This window comes from Pavona decussata, unplaced genomic scaffold (genome assembly GCF_977016875.1).
Source record: "Pavona decussata unplaced genomic scaffold, jaPavDecu1.1 SCAFFOLD_403, whole genome shotgun sequence".
In the NCBI taxonomy this organism is placed as follows: domain Eukaryota; kingdom Metazoa; phylum Cnidaria; class Anthozoa; order Scleractinia; family Agariciidae; genus Pavona; species Pavona decussata.
This window is the reverse complement of record NW_028145772.1, coordinates 22,501-43,353: the sequence shown is the minus strand read 5'-3', so window position 1 is coordinate 43,353 and position 20,853 is coordinate 22,501. Positions and strand designations below refer to the sequence as shown.

General features: G+C 38.1%; 1 protein-coding gene across 1 annotated transcript in view; it reads left to right on the top strand.

Moving 5' to 3' along the window:
* The first annotated feature begins 645 nt into the window (after positions 1-645).
* The window catches only part of LOC146451055 (uncharacterized), a 21,844-nt gene continuing 1,636 nt past the window's right edge, over positions 646-20,853 (top strand). Inside the window, exons 1-9 of the mRNA XM_085099611.1 lie at positions 646-1,022; positions 2,624-2,847; positions 9,439-9,553; positions 16,939-17,045; positions 17,470-17,514; positions 18,024-18,172; positions 19,159-19,198; positions 20,009-20,096; positions 20,308-20,853. The exon at positions 20,308-20,853 is cut by the window's right edge and continues 1,636 nt beyond it. Of these exons, the coding sequence (XP_084955737.1) occupies positions 731-1,022; positions 2,624-2,847; positions 9,439-9,553; positions 16,939-17,045; positions 17,470-17,514; positions 18,024-18,172; positions 19,159-19,198; positions 20,009-20,096; positions 20,308-20,853 (1,606 nt within the window). The 5' untranslated portion in view covers positions 646-730. The remainder of the gene's footprint in view (positions 1,023-2,623; positions 2,848-9,438; positions 9,554-16,938; positions 17,046-17,469; positions 17,515-18,023; positions 18,173-19,158; positions 19,199-20,008; positions 20,097-20,307) is intronic.

Genomic DNA, 20,853 nt, shown 5'->3' with positions numbered 1-20,853 from the left:
GGTACGAGATTATCTACCGCAACTTGATGAAAAAAAAAAAGCCATTTTCTGAGCTTCATGTACACAAATTGTAGCCAAAGTGCCTTTAATGTCGATACATAACACCGTCACACGGACATTCAGACTTTGCCTTTATAATCGAGGCCAATATATGAAAGTATTTACTTAGCCATGCGTAGAACACCCGTCTAAATCCAGGTTTAACAATTTTGAATACAAATCGATTAAAAGGGTAAGGGAACGATCCGCATTTGTTTGTAATTGAGTCCGACGCAGGAAGAACGCTTCCTAATAGGATAGAGTCGAGATTTTATGGGACTTGTTTTAGGGTTCTTACTTATTTTTGTGAGCTGTCTAGTAGCAAAAGCAGTATCACTAGGGCAAAAATATCTGATATTTTACTCGTAGCTCTAATGGCGGTCATGCTGTGAGTCCCATATAGAAGAGTTATTGAAGTATTTATTTACCTTAAAAGGCCCCATGGTACCTATGGCCTACTGTTTATCTTGCGGAAGTGAATTTGAAGTTTCGAAACTCTTTATTATCGAAAGTATTGTAAACAAAGAAATTTCAGTGGCGTGACGAAGGGCAAATAACAGTGACGTTTCTAATTCCAAAGGTAAATACGACTGTGGTGAACGAGTAGGAAGTATATTAGTTACGTTCGGTGCTGAATACTCGTGTTCCTAAAGACTGAGAAATACAAGTGCATATTCTTGCTGTACCGGATATGCGAGTGATGAATCTACTCCGTGTCAAAATCTTCATAGCGCTTCTGTTTTACATCGAGACTACGTTTTCACAAGAAATACAAATTGGCAGGTCTATAATCGGCAAAAACTGGAAAAATGTCACAGACTTGTTTAACATCCCTAACTCGGAGTGTGAACAAAACGGTGGCACTGCAACGGGTACTGGTAATCCCAGTTACTCTTGTTCTTGCCCAGAGGCCAACTCTACTCTAACATATTATAACGATGAATGGAGATGCCGTGAAAATACAGAGGTGCGAAAACAACTAGGTGAGTATTCGTTTTCTTCTGGAAACATTTGAATACGTAGTTGTACAATCCCCTTTCGAGAGAAAGGGTATAGTTTTAGTTGGAGCAAGTTCAGTTTTAGTGTAAAATTACTTAACGTATGATAAATGATAAACATATTGCAAAAGACACTTGGTCCATCCTAAAATTGCAGAACATCATCCGACATTTCAGTTGACAATGGCTGAGCCATTATCTTCTAGATCTCAGAATATTAATCCATGTTCCAACTTTTGTTTCCGTGGTAGTTTTGATAAGAGGAACAAGAAGCAAATGTGTTATGTTTCCTTAAATTGCCTTTACTCTGCAGTGTTATGTTTTGTTAAACTTGGCTTTATTTCCTTGTAGGGAGCACTAGTGCCTGTCTCAGTGCAACATTTGAAAAATTTCCAACGTTCAGTCGCATGAATTATTATTATCTGTCCAAAACAGTCATGAATTATGTCATTCAGTCATGCATTGAGCAATCAAAACGATTTTGCATTTAATGTTTCGCAGTTCGCTAAGCATCAGTTACTAAAATCGGCAAGGAAGTTGTTTGCACAGCCTTTTAGTTCTACCGAAGGCAGCTTTTGTACACCGAAACTCAGTTATCCCTCGAAACTGAGCGGAACTTTTGGTTTCTATGGATGACGAACTTACCAATACAGCTTTAATTTTAAAGATATTCATTCAAGCTTATTGTCTCGAACAATCTATTCGATTCATGTACATTATGGAAAGCAAGTTGGTGGTAATCGTTTATCGTAGTAGGTTCAATACCCGTTATTAAATTGTTTTATGATGATTCGTTTGTCTTATGATACAGTCACCTTAAATACAAATTATGTAAATTGCAACTTTTTGACTGCACATTGCATATAGGAGAGGCTTTTTGCCTCATTAGCATATATCAAACAACAAACTTAGAAGAAATGGACACGATAAACTGAAATAACACGTCATATGTTCAATGTCCGTCACATAAATTAGGTTTCAAGAACTGTGAAATTCACAAAGAATGTATAACTGGGTAGCAATGCCATAGATAATCGTTTCTCAAATCCTATTAAAACTTTCTAAAAAATACTAAGTTTGTCGAGCTCTTTCAATTTATGGAGCTAGCTTTCAGTTTATTGTAGCTAGTTTTGTTGCTAATCTAGGCTAATGAGGCCAAGCATGTAATCATTGATCCTCCTGTTGAGTCCGTATCAAGGAACCAAGATAAAAATTGTGTAACGTGTAACCTGTCGATTTATCGTCTGGTAAAAATAGTCAAACCGTCTAGATCTAAATTGCAATGACTGACCGAAAGAACTGTTAAGTATATATTTTCTTAGAAATGGAGGGTTGGTCGTTGGTTCTCGGTTTGGTCTCTATCATGTCGCTGTTGTGTTAACTTTTCTATGCAGTCAGATCAGCCTTACAGTTATTTGAGTTTTTCCACTTATGTTTATTTCTGGCTGATTAGATCTCATGTTTACAGATCGTGCTTATACTTGCGTTTGCGGTCGTTTGCAGTTTATTGTTTACTTTTAGTAAATAAAGTTGATGTTGTTGTAAAGTAATATTGACCTAGGGCCCTATTTTTATTCAATGTATAGGTTGTAAGGAAAACAGCTTATTTTTCAAAGAAGATGCTAAACAAAAGCTACGAACGCTAAATACCATGTGGGTAAGGAGAACCAAACTACCTGAGGACTGTGATATCAACCTCGCGTTATCCTGGTCTATTGGATGCCATGGCGAAAAAAACCCACTAGCAACGATTGCGAGCTTTAAACTTAAGTGGTCGAAAAGGAATAACAAATCTTTTTCCTTTCTAATGGTAAGACTGCTTTAAAATATTAGCACCTAACGGCTTCTCTTTCTCACCCCCCCCCCCCTACTCGTTCATCATCATCATCATCATCATCATCATCATCATCATCATCATCATCATCATCATCATCATCATCATCATCACCATCACCAACTTTCTCCTTCTTATCTCCTTCTTCTTCATCTCATTTTCTAATATCTCCTGATTTACATGAATTTATAGACACCTCATTTAGCATCCTCTCTCCAAGAGGGGCTATTTAAGGGTGATTACAACTTGAGGAACGAATATTTCAACTGAACCTAACAGATAAGAAATCCAACTCGTGGAGACCTAAACGAGTCCACGTTACTTCGATAGTTGAAACAAAAACAATACAACGAAACTAACAAGGGCCACTTATGTTTAGTTGTTCGAGAGCGTGTAACTTTCTTAAGAACGGTTTGCTGTAAGGACCGACTAAGCGTATACAAAATAGAAAAAACCGATTTCCCCAAACTTTGCCAGAATAAAGGGCTTAGTGAACTACTTCTAAAAATACAAGTTTCGTTTTGTTTGGAGCTTTATTTATTTTGGGGGAATTTTTTTAAGATTTTACCCATGGAGGCGGGCTAAAATCACGCCGAAGTAGGCACTTTTGTAGAAGCTCCCTTTTATACAAGGAGCCTTTTCTAGAAAAGATTAACCCAACAGAAGGAACAATTTTATTTTCTTAGATGACTAGCGGCGTTAAAGTTAAATAAAACGTAAACATGAATTTTTGACCAATTTTTTAAGTTGCGCCTTTTTACCGGTGATTATAACAACCTAATTTTGGCTAAATTCAAGGACAAAAAAAGCATTTTGGTACATCGCTTTGCCCCACGAAACTACACTCCGGGAAAACATAATCATTTCAACTAAACATTGATCGAATAAAAAATTGGGGTAAATTAAACAGCGAGTTCTCAGAGCGTTTTCAAAACATGTCACTTCAGCAATTAAGAGCGACCTTTGACCTTTTATATCGAGGGGAAATATAAACGAGAGCTCATATAAAACCTTGACTTTCCTTCGCCGAAAGACGCTTATTTTTACTCTGCTGGCACATTTTGAGTAAAGGAAAACTACACATTTGAATTTAAAGTTATGTACTAGCTATGAAAGATAATTTGAAAAGCAAAATTAGCAATTCAATTCGACTTTGCGTAGGCGGTTCCGATTTGTTTACCCCCGGGGTAGTCAATCGATAAAAATTGATATCGGAAAATCATTCGATAAATCGATATCGATCGATAAATTGAACTTAAACGATATCGATTTTATCGGTCAATCGATAAAATTCGATACTCACACGCCGACGAGGTGTTAATTTTTATCGATTTTATCGGATTCATCGATCGTTATTGAATCGATAAAAATTATCCTGTTTCCGTTGAGGGAGCGTTTGATTGTGACTCTTTAAATGTAGATTTCAAAGGCGGCCATGAAATGGTTTGTTTTCAAGCACTGTGCAAGAGACTAAAGGGACTGCATTATGATTTTCTTCCTGATTTTATTGTTAACGTAAATTATTTTTCCATTTCCGGCTTCTTCTTCGGTTCTTCTGGGTTGTCGTGTCTCTTTTGCCTTTGTTCCGTTGGTTTTTTTTATTTAACATTTAGATTACGAGCCCGAGGGCCTCTAGATGATTTGTTTATATCTTTACTCAAAAAATCACGAAAATCTGTCCCTTTAAAGACTGGGTGAAAGAGCAATGCAACGGGCGTGCGATTGTGTTACATTAGCAAGTAAATAAAACAGTGGAATAATCAACCAGGGATCAAATACAACACACCCTGAGTAATACTAAACGTTTGTAGAGAAGATGAAGCAATTGTTATCGTTCAATGATCAGGAAAGTTGTTATCAGTGTCTCTACGAGTTCTTTAATATCTTTCGGTGGTTCCGTTGCGAAAATTAGAGCGATAATTTAGTTTCGATAAATTCGATATTTATCGATGAAATCGATAGCCCCGATTGAAAAATCGATAATTAGCGATTACTCACAACGAAATCTTTTATCGATTTTTATCGAAAAGATTAATCGAATTTTATCGATTGTTATCGAATGCTATCGATTATCGATTTTATCGATTGACTACTCCGGGGTTTACCACGCAATTGCGATTTTAAAGTCTGTTTACAACACAAATACGGCATCCACTACAAGGTAAACCCCATTCTACTGAATGATTAATAAATCCTTCTTACCTTAGAGATCTTTTCCTGCCTAAAAAACACGGTCCGTGTTCATTGCAAAAGTGTATTGACCGAGATCGCGGAACGCCTCAAGTCAAAGAGCAAGTTAACGAAACCACAGGAATGCCAGGAGTACATTTCGTACTGAGATGTGTACTTTACATATTTCGGTATTACTATGACACGTCAATTCAATTACCTTAGAGATCTTTTCTTGACTAAAAAAAAGACATAGCCTGCATTCATTGCAAAATTATTAAGCCGCCCGATCGCTAAACGATTAACCAAATAAAGCCACAGGAATCGCACTGTATAAAATTGTACAATACCGGGACCGCACAGCTCTTTTTATTTATATAACAGTGATTCGTTTTGCACTGTACTGTCCATTAATAATGAACTACCTTTATATGAGAAACGTTGCGACTTGTCAGATCTCCGTGACATTTAGGAAACTGCGATAAAAATGGGAAGGATATAGGCTAATTCCACATTGTGGCTGTACCCATTTTTTCTTTCTTGTGATCTTACCACTTGCTGTCAATCCAACGAAGTCTCAAGTGAAAAAAGATACAGAAATAGAAATAAATTCCCTGCATCACAAACAAGTAATAATTATAATGAAACAATAAACTTCAGCCAAAACTATAGATAGGGATGCGGCGACTGTCTCGGGTGAGTAGTAGTATGAGGTGCTACAACTACCATACCCCTTTACAAGATCTCTTAACACGGAAAGGGACTCTGCTTTGCGCCTTGGGTGGAATCCGTCTGTAGACGCCCCAAAAAAGCCGTTAGCATGTATAGATGATATTCCCTTCTCCCCTGACACTGACGTCCCATGCCATGCCCATCCAATGGGAGCGGCACAGATCCTCTTATTTGAACGCCATCTGATACCAAATGTGTCCCGATGTCTCGGTCAAATAGTGAGCTCAAGGTGACTTTCGCTTTTCTCAAAAATGCCTTTGAAGGTAAAACAGTCAATTACTACAGGTACTTTACCTTGCTTTTTACCTTGGAAATTTTAACATATAGAAAATAGAATGCATTAATGTTTTATTCACCACCGCCCACATTTGTTGTTCCCCCCCCCCCCCCCCCTCCGCCCCCGACCTGAATGAATTAATTGGGGGCTTCACACTAGAGCTTGTAAGTATAATCTAAGTGCACTTGAAACCTACTTGAGTGTGAAAGGGTAAACCCTACCAACTTGAGCTTTACTTAGTGACCATGGAAACGTTCGTAGTTCAAAGAAGCCGAAGTACGCCGCCAAGCATGGCCAACACCACACTTGAGAACGTACTTGACCAATAGGAAAAGGGAAACCAACTGAAAGCCACGTGCTGCGGTGCCTAAAATTAATCCCCCCCCCAAAAAATAATCAAAATGGATGGCTGGAGATACGCCTCGTAGTTTGAGGACTCCATGGAACAGTCTTTTTTGTAAGTAAACATAAAAAAAGAAGGAAAAGCCGATTCAAATAGTTAAACTTACGATCTTTAATTATTTGAATTTCATCTTTACAGACAGCCTGAACCATCGATTTTCAGTTCAGAAGATGTCGCCTGTTCTTTTGTTTTGTCGCCAAGTACTTGTAAACAATGAAGTACCTATGCATTTCCTGTAATGTTAAAACTCTCTGAGTTAAAATTAAAGACAAAATAAAGAGTAAACAACATGAAATGTTTTTCCGTTGTAAAGGCTCCATGATTTTCCGGCGAGCAATCGCATTTCTGATTTTACCGCGAAAGATGATTGGCAGCTTGTGCTTCAAGTGTATACTTTGTCACCAGGTGTGAAGCCAAGTTTTCTAAAGTGTGACTTGAGATTTTCAAGTGCACTTGAATCAAGATCTTACTTGAAACTAACTTAGCTTGTAGTGTGAAGCCAACAAATAAATTCAATTTCTCTTGTCACATACATTCGGTTCCTTGAAGGCCCGCAAATCTAATAAGTCACGTTCTCTTCTTGTGAAACAAACAAGGCTATCATGCTCGTCCGTACATCTTTTGTGGTTTTAGGCAAAAAATCGTTCTTCACGGACTTAAGTATTGATGATCAGGGAAACTTTTCGCTTTGTATATTTATAAAGCAACAAGAAAGCTTTTTGCCTTTACTTTTGCCGTAGCTTAGTTGTTTCGTGACTTTTAAACAAGTTTTAATTAAATTAAATTATTTTAAGCGTTTCGTAAACGTATCGAAAACATCGCAATGTTTACTAACGTTTGCGGCCTTTTACCTCTGTTAAGCTCGCTACAGAAGGGTTTTGGTTTAAAAATTACTCCTTAGAAGATGTTCATAGTATTTGATTAAAATTCGGTTGATATTATGATGTCATCACTTGGCTAATTTGCATATTTTAAAAACTTGAATATCTCTGGAACAAAAAGAGACATTTGAAAATAGTAAACAGCATTCTTCTTCTCATACAGACTACTTGTTTGTGTTTTAAAATGGCTTAGATTTGAAAGACGCAAATTTCGTCATAGTAGCACTTTAAAGATAAACGAAAACTTACTGATCCGTGACGATTCTTGATATAAAAAACGCAAATTTAACCACGTTAGCTGAGTTAGAGGTTAATTGTAACTTTCAACGTTAAAAAAGAAGGAAAAGAAAAAAAAAACTTTCTTTGTTTTGAGAGTAAATATTTTTAAATTAATTTATGTTGGGCATTCATATACACAGTACACACCACTAAAACATACCTGCCCGTGCCGATATTAAACAACTTTGCTTCAGTCTTACATAGCCTCTCGAGTGTTGCAATAACGCAGATGCCCTTGCGTGGATTTGGTATCCTTGGCAAGGATTAAGCTTTTCACATTGGCTAAATTGTTCACACTTGAACCCCATGTTCCCCCTACAGTCTACCCATATTCACACACAGCCATATATAAGCACCACTGACTCCGGTGGTCGTAGCCACCGACGATAAACTCCACTGTACACTCAGCAAGTACAACGTGCAACGAACAAAAGAAGTTAGCTTTCGGGACACGGCGCTCTTTTCAATTTTCGTGATCTTTAAGTAATTAAGATATTACATCTTAGTGTCCGAAAAGAAAAAAAGGCGTTTTGAATTGACGTGTCATAGTATACCGAAATATGTAAGTACACATCTTATTACGAAATGTACTCCTGGCATTCCTGTGGTTTCGTTAACTTGTTCTTTGACTTGAGGCGTTCCGCGATCTCGGTCAATACACTTTTGCAATGAACACGGACCGTGTTTTTTAGGCAGGAAAAGATCTCTAAGGTAAGAAGGATTTATTAATCATTCAGTAGAATGGGGTTTACCTTGTAGTTGATGCCGTATTTGTATTGTAAACAGGCTTTAGAATCGCAATTTCGTAGTAAACAAATTGGAACCGCCTACGCAAAGTCGAATTGAATTGCTAATTTTGCTTTTCAAATTATCTTTCATAGCTAGTACATAACTTCAAATTCAAATGTGTAGTTTTCCTTTACTCAAAATGTGCCAGCAGAGTAAAAATAAGCGTCTTTCGGCGAAGGAAAGTCAAGGTTTATGAGCTCTCGTTTATATTTCCCCTCGATATAAAAGGTCAAAGGTCGCTCTTAATTGCTGAAGTGACATGTTTTGAAAACGCTCTGAGAACTCGCTGTTTAATTTACCCCAATTTTTTATTCGATCAATGTTTAGTTGAAATGATTATGTTTTCCCGGAGTGTAGTTTCGTGGGGCAAAGCGATGTACCAAAATGCTTTTTTTGTCCTTGAATTTAGCCAAAATTAGGTTGTTATAATCACCGGTAAAAAGGCGCAACTTAAAAAATTGGTCAAAAATTCATGTTTACGTTTTATTTAACTTTAACGCCGCTAGTCATCTAAGAAAATAAAATTGTTCCTTCTGTTGGGTTAATCTTTTCTAGAAAAGGCTCCTTGTATAAAAGGGAGCTTCTACAAAAGTGCCTACTTCGGCGTGATTTTAGCCCGCCTCCATGGGTAAAATCTTAAAAAAATTCCCCCAAAATAAATAAAGCTCTAAACAAAATGAAACTTATATTTTTAGAGGTAGTTCACCAAGCCCTTTATTCTGGCAAAGTTTGGGGAAATCGGTTTTTTCTATTTTGTATACGCTTAGTCGGTCCTTACAGCAAACCGTTCTTAAGAATAGTTTATATGTTTCATAAATTGCAGTTGCTGACTATGTTTCTTGTACATTGATCAACATCACTCCACAGAAGGCAAGACGTACTTAAAATGTTCTCAAGCCGAAATTGTATTTGCATTTACGTATCTAGTCATGTTTTTCTTCTTTTTTTTTTTTAATGAAAATACATTCCGCTTGTTTTGCAACTATTCCTACTTTTTATAATAAATGAATGGACTTTTTTTGTTTGTTTTCGTACAGGTCACAGATAACTCGTTTCAAGGCCGGATCGTCAATCTAGGTATCAGTTGCCAATCAGGTCGTTATAAGAACAAGAAAGCCTGTCTCCTCTTCAAACAAGAAGGCAATCTTACATGTAAGTTCAGCCTTTTTTTCGGTGGGATGACTTCAGCGGGGACTTTGTGTGGAGAATTGATCGTTTTCTTACGGACGCGGGGAGGGGATGGGGGTAACATCCTGAACCTTGTGGGTCTAATTCCCACCTAATAGCACATATTTGGACCTGGCATCACATATTACATCCCCATAACTTGTATACCCTCAAGCTGAGAGACACTGACTCCTACTTCACTACAGAATTTGGTCCTGACACAGGACCAAATTACTGAAAGGCTTTACTTAATTAACTTATAATTTCTATTGATCGATACACTTGTTCTGAGATCTGCAAATCTCTACCTTGCTGGTTTTGTGTTTGGGCTGTTCAACCTGCGCTGACTTTGTGCACTAATGACTTTTTTTATATTAAAGGAGACACGACTAAACTTTGTGATTTTTCAGTGATGTATCTGACAACAATTTCGTCCGTCAAATTGCTAGGCGACGTCTTTCCAAAGCAACAAGATTGTTTTCGAAATGTGTATTTTTTATCTTTTTCTAAAACGTTTTAAGAGTGCCTGACTGTAACTTTCGAGAATCGCTGGCCAAGCTTGAAAAATCGAAACTCCTGATAATTTGCCTGAAGTTTACTTTTGGGGAACTATCTTCGAAAATATTATTTGAATGTTCTGGAAATTTATAGTTTTCGAGAATTTTGGAGAAAACGAAATTACTGGTTTTGCCTCATTAATTATGCAAAAATCTCAGTCAAAATTAGCCAAGTTCAATACGCTTGTGTTGAAACAGTACGCAACGCTAGAAAACGAGGTCGGTTTTGAGTAAGAGCATTACCCACCAACTTTCTACCAATGGGACCTATATAAACTTTTGTAGAACTTTGGAGGGTCTTATGGCTCTTTGAAAAATTGACATTTTGAGGACTTCGCGATGAGGTGAAAATTGAGTAAGTTTGAAGGTTTAAAACGCATCTTGGTATGTCAGATATCGGCTCGAGAGGAACATTGTGATGAAGCTTGGGTCTTCGTCTTTAATAATACGAAATAAAAAATTTGGGCAATCAATGCACGCGCTGACGAAAACCAAAGGTAGTGAGGCTTCGTTAACAAATTTGCATAATTCGAAACTGTTGAGAAAATGCTTTGTTGTGGCGACTCGGTGAAAACATTTACCCAAGCTATCTTCAAATGGTCATTTTATCTCATATTGCATTTGTCTGTTTCTCTTTCTTGTTTAATAACGTGGTAGAAAAGGTCTGGACAAAAAAAAGTGTGTGATCGGAAAAGAAAATATTCGCCAAATTGTGGTGGGAAAATTTGCATAATGCAAATCTCCCGATAAATCTTTCTGCAAAGGAATCTAATTGGGAAGGTTTCGTTAAGAGTCTATTATAAAAGGAGTCAAAACAACGTTTAATAATCCGATTTCAACAAATAATTGTCGAATCTTAACCTTTAAATTTATATAGTGCCAAACTGATGATCGCTATTGCGTTACCTGCGTCACGTCAATAGCTGTCGATATTGCCCTCAAACTAACTTGTACTGCAAAATTGCCATTATAACAACTAGGAAAAAGACCTTTATTTACTGGCATATAAGCGGTTTTGCAAAAAATTCAACGTTCATATGACACTGGAATCATGTTTAAAAAATACACACTTGTCAAATGAGTGCGAAAGTTAGACATAGAGTCCGTCAAAGTGAATATTATTAATTAAATCAAGTTTGTTTACTGGAATGCTTTTTCAAATAGCTAGTCCAACCTTTTTCGGTGGCCTTCCAAATAATAATCACACAGAAGCGGGTCAGTAAAAAAAACCCCTCTCTGTTCTTGCTGTTTGATACTGTACCTTCGCAAGTGACTGAAAAACAATGTCAGCCGGCACGCCATATTATACATCTTAAACTTAACGAAAATGAATACAAGAAAGATATGATTGTCATACTTCAGTTCTCCTTTAAACCCAGTCCGTAGTCTATAGTCCACCTACACCCAGTCCGCGGTCCGCAGTCCTTTGTCCGCGACTCTTCGGTCTTTTATACTGTCTTCCTTGTTAACGTATTTCAAAGAAATACTATTGCTACTGAAGTGACCAACCTTTTGGGGACATATAGAGCAGGATATAGATTGAGGAAAATGTTCAGCAAACCCTTAAAAACCCACTGGAATCGTACTGAAATGGCCATAATATGGCACACAAACACTAGCAAGACATCAAGAGACAAGGTAAGCTATTTTTGTTCCATTTATGCCCTTTATTTTCGACTCCAAAACACTCTCGTAAATTCCCATACAAACCCCTATAATTTACGCCATTGTGTAACACTCATCGTGACACTCGAATTACAACGTGACAATACAAAGGTCAAACAAAGGTCTCTTGAACGCTCATAGAGCTTGGGCTACCACAGGGAGCCCACACAAACCGTGTGACTGGTGACTGTTTACAAAATTTAAAGGATTTGTATGGAAATATTATAAGGTTCGTATTATAGCCAAATGTTAGGGAAAATATTTATCTGAAAAGTCACAATAAATTTAAACTTACCTCAATCGTTGTGCTTTGTCGTTCTTTTGCCAGAAAACGGCGAATTTAGGCGATTTTGAAGGTTTTGCTTTCGTCGTTTACCTGAGCGTTATATAGAGAGACAAGGGAGGAAAACTCTGTCAGGAATGCTCCAGCGCCGAGGCGATTTTCACCCGGAAATTCGAATCGCCCCGCTTCCAAACCCAGCACCAGTAAAGTCGAGATGTTTTGCTTTCCTCTCGTATCATTCGATCGAAAATCCGTTCAAAACGAGAAGCGCCAGCCGCCGAAGAAAACCAAGATATCGGCATTCGAAGTTCAAATTCACCGTAACAAATTTTTGTGTGCAGGTCAAGAACTGTCACGCTGACTGCTCCATTCTGATTGGATGCGGTAAATGTTGTGGTTAACAAAGCCCATTCTTTTGAACATTGTACATGTGTAAACAGATGATTAAACAATACCTTATAGTTCTGTTGCTGGGGAGGTATAAAAACTTCCTCAGTGGATCCAGAACATGAGGATTCTTACAGTACAATTCCACGCACAGTCTAATGATCCTGTTTGCAGAGAGGAAATAGGAACTGTTCATTGGAATCGTAGTTACTGTAAAGAAGTGGGTGATAAAAATTTGGAGCCACGCCCACAAAACAAAAATCGACGAGCACCCCTGTCACTTTTATATTGGAGTTTCCCATATCCCCCCCCCCCCCTCCCCCACCAGATTCGTAGCTCTTTTGGCCTATGTGCAGGAGAGTCAGGAAGAAACTATGAATGTCTGTGCGCAGGGTACGTCTCCTCAAAATCCGCATCTGTCAAGGTAAATTATTGTGAATTTTCACTTACTTAGGATGCCAGCGGCAGGCGCGAGATGATGTTGTCCCCACAAAACAAAAATCGACGAGCACCCCTGTCACTTTTATATGGGAGTTTCCGAGCTTTACGTCATCCATCGACTCGCGCCGTTTTTTTATTCTCTCGATTAGATATTTGGCCTTCGCACACTCTGAACAGTGCGCACCTTCCGTTTTTAGAAGAAGGCATCTTGAAGAAAATATCTTCTTGTACGTTGTATTGTCATGTACATTTTTAATATTGTGGATTTGGTACAAGTTTGATAAGGGCGTGTTATCTTGAAGGTCGGCACACGAAAATCCAGGGCAAATGGCAGACTCATCTAGAAAATTAAAAATGAAGTTGGCTTTCTCGGAAATGTTCAACTTTTCCAGTTGCCTTTCCAAGTCAGGAAAACTTTCCAAATAAATTTCTCGTTGATGGTATTTCAACTTGATCTGCACCGCCTTCTCCTCCTCTATATATTTCAAGTTGACTTCCGTCACATTCCGTACGCCATCGTATTCTACTGGCTCAACACGAATAAAACTTACAGACGTTTCGTTGTCAATTGTCGCGTGCCAACCATCTCTAACTGATGCGACTTTCTTCGTAAAGTAACTCCATTCTTCTTCCACTTTAGGCCCCACTCTAGCGTTGTCAATGTGCCGTTTCTTCAAGTTAAAATATCCCCGTTCTCTAATCTTCTGTCGCGTTCGCTGAGAAGGACAGACACTTCCTTTGCTCACCCATAATTCGTTTATTGCTTTACAAATCATTCTCACGGTAATCACCGCTGAAGGCTCACAGATGTTCTCCTTTTCTCCCTCAATATCATCAAAAAGATCCTGACGAAAGGTATATGCTCCTTTCTCAATTTCATAGTTTCGTAGAAGCCTAAAAAGATATGTAACGCGTTTAAGTTCCGGCTAATAAAATGTGTATATAAATCGCGCGGCTACATGCCCGTTATCCATTTGATTACACTTTTAGTTTTTCATTTTTCAACGTGATAATATATAATTGAAAGCTAACCGTCTGTATAATTAGCGCTTAACTATAGGATACGATAGTGCTTATATCGATCAGTTATCAACCCTAAATATTCATTATATTGTGGAAGTTTGTTTTGAACATAGAGTATTTTGAAAATCCTTTCCTGAGTTTGACTTTGATGAAAATCGTAATTTTACACTCTGGAACTTACCAGGCTTTAACGCACACATAGAGTGACACAGATGTTCCTTCGATCTTCCTTTTCTTTTCGTCACTGCCATTTGTATTTGAATTTATCTGCTTTAGAGTAGACAACATCGTACCAGTAGGGTTTACCGATCGAACTGATCTGGAATTTCAAAAGAAGCTGACCTCATCTCTTATTGGCTAAGGAGAACAAAGAGCGTTTTCGTCGTGTCGGTTTTCGGTCACGCGCTACTCACCTCACCCCAGGGCAGTTAGTATCAATTTGCTCTCAATTTGACCACGCTTCCTCTCCCATGGGAGTGATTTATGAATGGGCTTTGTTAACCACAGCATTTACCGCATCCAATCAGAATGGAGCAGTCAGCGTGACAGTTCTTGACCTGCACACAAAAATTTGTTACGGTGAATTTGAACTTCGAATGCCGATATCTTGGTTTTCTTCGGCGGCTGGCGCTTCTCGTTTTGAACGGATTTTCGATCGAATGATACGAGAGGAAAGCAAAACATCTCGACTTTACTGGTGCTGGGTTTGGAAGCGGGGCGATTCGAATTTCCGGGTGAAAATCGCCTCGGCGCTGGAGCATTCCTGACAGAGTTTTCCTCCCTTGTCTCTCTATATAACGCTCAGGTAAACGACGAAAGCAAAACCTTCAAAATCGCCTAAATTCGCCGTTTTCTGGCAAAAGAACGACAAAGCACAACGATTGAGGTAAGTTTAAATTTATTGTGACTTTTCAGATAAATATTTTCCCTAACATTTGGCTATAATACGAACCTTATAATATTTCCATACAAATCCTTTAAATTTTGTAAACAGTCACCAGTCACACGGTTTGTGTGGGCTCCCTGTGGTGTATACAGTGTCACTGAGATAGCCGTGTTTCTGTTGTTGACATTCGACAAAGATAAATGCATGCCCTACAGCCAATGTGGACTGTAGGAAGAAATGAGTATTATTTTGTTCAACGAAAACTGGCACACAGGTTTTCAAGCGTGTATCCGTACATGTGCGTTATTTCATACCAGTAATTACGTTAAAATATGGCGTGCCGGCTGACATTGTTTTTCAGTCGCTTGCGAAAGTACAGTATCAAACAGCACGAACGATAGTTTTTTTTTTACTGACCCGCTTCTGGGTGATTATTATTTGGAAGGCCACCGAAAAAGGTTGGACTAGCTATTTGAAAAAGCATTCCAGTAAACAAACTTGATTTAATTAATAATATTCACTTTGACCGACTCTATGTCTAACTTTCACACTCATTTGACAAGCGTGTATTTTTTAAAGGTGATTCCAGTGTCATGTGAACGTTTAATTTTTAGCAAAACCGCTTATATGCCAGTAAATAAAGCCAGGTGAGGTCTTTTTTCTAGTTGTTGTGAATGGCAATTTTGCAGCACAAGTTAGTTTGTGGGCAATATCGACAGCTATTGACGTGACGCAGGTAACGCAATAGCGAGCATCAGTTTGGCACTATTATTTAAAAGTTAAGATTCGACAATTATTTGTTGAAATCGGATTATTAAACGTTGTTTTGACTTCTTTTATATGGAGGGTTTCGCTCAAATAGACTCTTAGCGAAACCTTCCCAATCAGATTCCTTTGCAGAAAGATTTATTGGGAGATTTGCATTATGCAAATTTTCCCACCACAATTTGGCGAATATTTTCTTTTCCGATCACGCACTTTTTTTTTGTCCAGACCTTTTCTACCACGTTATTAAACAAGAAAGAGAAACAGACAAATGCAATATGAGATAAAATGACCATTTGAAGATAGCTTGGGTAAATGTTTTCACCGAGTCGCCACAACAAAGCATTTTCTCAACAGTTTCGAATTATGCAAATTTGTTAACGAAGCCTCACTACCTTTGGTTTTCGTCAGCGCGTGCATTGATTGCCCAGATTTTTTATTTCGTATTATTAAGGACGAAGACCCAAGCTTCATCGTAATGTTCCTCTCGAGTCGATATCTGACATACCAAGATGCATTTTAAACCTTCAAACTTACTCAATTTTCACCTCATCGCGAAGTCCTCAAAATGTCAATTTTTCAAAGAGCCATAAGACCCTCCAAAGTTCTACAAAAGTTTATATAGGTCCCATTGGTAGAAAGTTGGTGAGTAATGCTCTTACTCAAAACCGACCTCGTTTTCTAGCGTTGCGTACTGTTTCAACACAAGCGTATTGAACTTGGCTAATTTTGACTGAGATTTTTGCATAATTAATGAGGCAAAACCCGTAATTTCGTTTTCTCCAAAATTCTCGAAAACTATAAATTTTCAGAACATTCAAATAATATTTTCGAAGATAGTTCCCCAAAAGTAAACTTCAGGCAAATTATCAGGAGTTTCGATTTTTCAAGCTTGGCCAGCGATTCTCGAAAGTTACAGTCAGGCACTCTTAAGGGTGTCGTCGTTACTTGTACATTTTTGGCACTAGTTTGGTATTTTCTTATTGCTTTTTCTTATTTTTTTCTGGTAAATTTGAACGGTTTCCTGAGACATGCGACGTTATAGTTTCATTTTGCGGAAGACAAAGGAAGAATTATATTTTGGACCTACTACTTGCTCATCAGTGTTCATTGTTAAAGTTTTAAAGATCTTGAGGTTACAAAGGGAAGTGACCTCCAGGAATTCAAAATAAACTCAGGCTTAAAAGGATGTAATAATACAAGAGAAATTTTAATTTTCAGGGCTCCTTTGTAATTTTTGTTTCAAAATTATGTATAAGCCGTTGCAATTGTGTAAAAGCTTTCTCCGTTTCGCTTCCTTTTTATCTCAATAGTGGAATTTCGTCCTGACCAGGCAATCTGAAATGATATTTTTTACTGGCAGGTCCTATAACGAAACTCCATGTGGATGGCTTTTCATCAACGATGGCTCCCACAGCAACTTCCTCATACTCCACAACAAGAACAACGCCAACGTCGACGCCATCGACGGTATTCACATTTTGCTAAGCTTAAATAATGATAAGTGCACAAGTACATACCATTTTTATATCTTATTGGATGTCCAACTGACCGCTTTATTTTTCATAAAATAATGTTTATACGATGAAAGACAATCCCTCCCTAGAAACAATCCCTTAAAAGAAAGAGCTGCGTGATGTACGGGTTCGAAATTCGAAGTTCTAGAGAAACGCGTGCTGTTACGATCTGCAATTGTCCAATCAGATTATAACATGGTCACTTTCAAACCCTCCCTTGGTATTTGCAATCCATTATGTGGTCTTTCTGTCCCCCACCCCCTACGCAAATGTTTTAGTGGAGTTGTATGTAGGGGAGGAGTGCAATATGACCGCCAGAAACCGCTGTGCTGCTTGAGAAACTAAAGCGTTTTTGGAACTATTAACTTTTTTTACAGGTCTTCTTAGAGACCTCTACCCAGCCTACAAATGATCCATCTCAGGTAAATTAGAAAGTTTAAACAACGAAAGGGTGTATTATTTTACTTCCTTATGTCATTCACAGCGACAGTAACAACAACGTTTCTTAGTTAGGAGCCTAGGAATTAAGTTAACTGGAATTTCAATTGATTTTACTATAATAAAACTTGTTAAGATGGTGGTTAAACACGATCGTGTTATTCACATGATTCCCTGTGAATACTTCAGGGAGGCTTGTGAAGCAAAGGGAATTAAAGAAAACGACAGGGACATATCACTCGTTACCACATCCTTCACCCCCTGCTTTTTCCAAGCATGCATGTGAGACCTGCTACTGCCCACTTTTTCAATGGCCGTTACCTTTGTTGATCGAGACTCTGGTAGACTCGTAGAGTTAATTGAAGTAAAGTATTAACATAAGCACCCCCTCCCCCACTCCCAAATGGGGCGAAGGGAATCGAAATCTCAGGTAACCGTTTTAATTTTAACCATCTTTTAAATCAAATAAAGTTTTCATCTTCATCATCAACAGAATCCTTCTCAACCAAGCTCGGGAATTAGGCAAATGGGAAATGACGACAGTTCATCTTCATTGGGTATCATAATTGGAGTAACTCTTTCCACAGCAATTGTAATACTGTTCATCGCAGCTGTCTTTTGCTATCGACGTCGCAAATCCAGGTAACCGTCTCAATGTAATATATCAAACACGAGGAAGAGTGTTTCATCCGATTTCCAAACAACGAGAAAAGGGTTGAAGAAAACGAGATGCTACGATGTTTTTTAAACCCATCTTCGAGTTTGGAAGTTGCATTAAACACTCTTCGTCATTTCTGATATAGCTTCTGAGAAAATCAAAGCAAAAGTTCACAAAACTGAGGTTAATGATAATTAACATCACATTGGTAGCGACGCCCTTGATTTATCTTCACGAAGTAGTAACGAGTTTGGGCAAGTCTAAATTAAGTCAGTATTTCTTATCTCTTGCTAAATGATGTATGTTCTTTAAAGAATTTCTGTCATGATCTCAGTTAGTTTCGAACTTGAAAATTAACCCTATCTACAAAAAGTAAATTTACAAGAAAACGCCAAGAAATTTTCGGACTTTCCTCAGAATTGTCTGGGATTAATTTGGTATAAGATGTAACAACCTTTATTATTTTGATAACCCAGAATGTTTTTCACAATTACAAGAAGATTTAACCCTAACTTAAACTGATATTTAAAAAGATCAGGTTAACGTTCAGTTATTAATATTTTCTATTTCTTGTTTTTTTTTTTTTGTCAATCGATAAATCAGAGATTGTGCTTTTTTTGGTTTTCATTGTGTAATGGCTACGTTATTTAAGGCAAGTAGCTCACACACTCTGTAGGATATCTTTGTAATGTTGCAACTTGCTTGTGAAGGTTCATTGTTATGACATTAATACCAAGGAAGGGGGGAGATGGTGGGGGAGGGTGTAAGAGTGCCTTTACCTCTGTTCCCAAAAAAGGCTGTTGTGAACAGGATTTACTTTTAACGACAAAAAGCTTTCAATTGATTTTACAGAGTCCTAAAGCTTAACTTTCCATCATGAACATCAACATGCGATTACAAAAACAGGATCTCAGCTTCAAGTATGGCTCTTAAAGCCCTTAACGCTTCTTTCCTTTTTGTGTGTTTACAGAAAGGACGCCCATACGCCTACAGCTCATCAAATGAAAGCGGTAATGCTTAACACTATACGATGCATTTGGGAGACTCTTTTCATTTCAATTAATTTTTTTAAAAATACTAAAACAACGAACTGAGGTAATTTAAAATGTGATTAAAATATTATGCTGCATTGGAAGGTACCTGGAATAGAGAAGTATGTTTGGGACATTCAGTAAGGGCGATGTGGGTTAGTGGTTGGCAGTTAGAACGGTTTTTCAAGGCTTAGCCTTCGTCGTACTGCTTCCTTAGACATGAAACTTTGCTTCACTTTGTCTTTTCTTAACAAGCAAGTTATCAATGGGCACCGGCGGTAAACTTGTGTAGGATAGCCTTGTGGTGAATTTGCATCCCTTTTAAGGAGGAATAGCAAATGAATACGTCTAGTTGCTCCATGCTTATGAATCGAGTTAAGCTCTAGTTATGTTGGCTACTCACGGCTCATGCGTCAGTTATCCTTTCACGAAGTTAGTGAAAAAAATTCATAAATGCAACAAATGAAATAAGAATGATGTGTTATTCAGTCAGTGACACAGGCGTAATATCGGAAAAAAGAAATCCGAGTTCGCCTAACGGGAGTGGAATCTAAGGCCTTTCGCTATTAGCTAGGCTATTAAACCAGGCTGTGGTGAGCACTGAACATCCTGCATACTAGTAGGATTTGAATGTCGATGTGTGGTATATACCCAATGGAATAATCGTTGTGGCATATTTTAAGGCTGGTAAATAAATGAGAATGATGTATTATTCACTCAGTGACACAGGCATACTCGGAAAAACAAGTCCGATATTTGTGGTTCCTATATTTCTCTTTACTCTCTTAGAACATTTTGGGTGCGAGCTCAAAGAGGAACGCAGCATGCAAGCCTGAGGATCAGAATGGTTGCGTCAATACCAGTAATGACGAAACAGGTATTAATACGAGATTATTACAAAATCTCCTGACCATTCTGTTATTTTGGTCTATGATCACAAACGTAAATGCAAACTGGAATCTCAGCAATATACATATATCTATAAGCTTTCTTCATTCCAAGTTACTTGAAGACACTGCCTCAATTTTTACTTTATTTTCGTATTCCCGCATAGAACTTTCTGATAATCATCCCCTGTTCTTTTTCAGGAAATACCCACTCTTGCGAATTGTATGCCTCTCTTGATGTTCCGGAGGGACATAACATCTATGGGCACCGAAATGCTCAGGAACCGGTCCGCAATGATGTCCAGGTGCCCTCCCCAGATAATGAGGTAGAGGGCCAATACTCTGACTACGAGGAGATATTAGCAACGATCCCCAGAGGAGTTGAGAGCATCGATCCAAATCGAGTGGAACCAGATTACAACACTTTGGAAGACCCTTCTCAAGACGGTTCGGGGAGGTCTGAGTATTGTGGCACGGTATCTGTGAACGAGCCATTCTACAACACTTTGGAAGAATCCAACGCAAACTACAGTTCCCAAGGTAACAATGAAGAACCATTTTACAACACTCTGGAAGAGCCTTACCTTAGTGGCGCAGAGGAAGATGGCATTCTTGAACCCACAAGTTTGCAAGACCCGGTGTATAATGTCCTAGAGGGACCCGCTTCTTACGACTTGGATTCAAACATTCCAATCTATGCAGCAGTCAACAAAGAAAATTTGGGGGGAGAGAAACATTGCAGTGAAT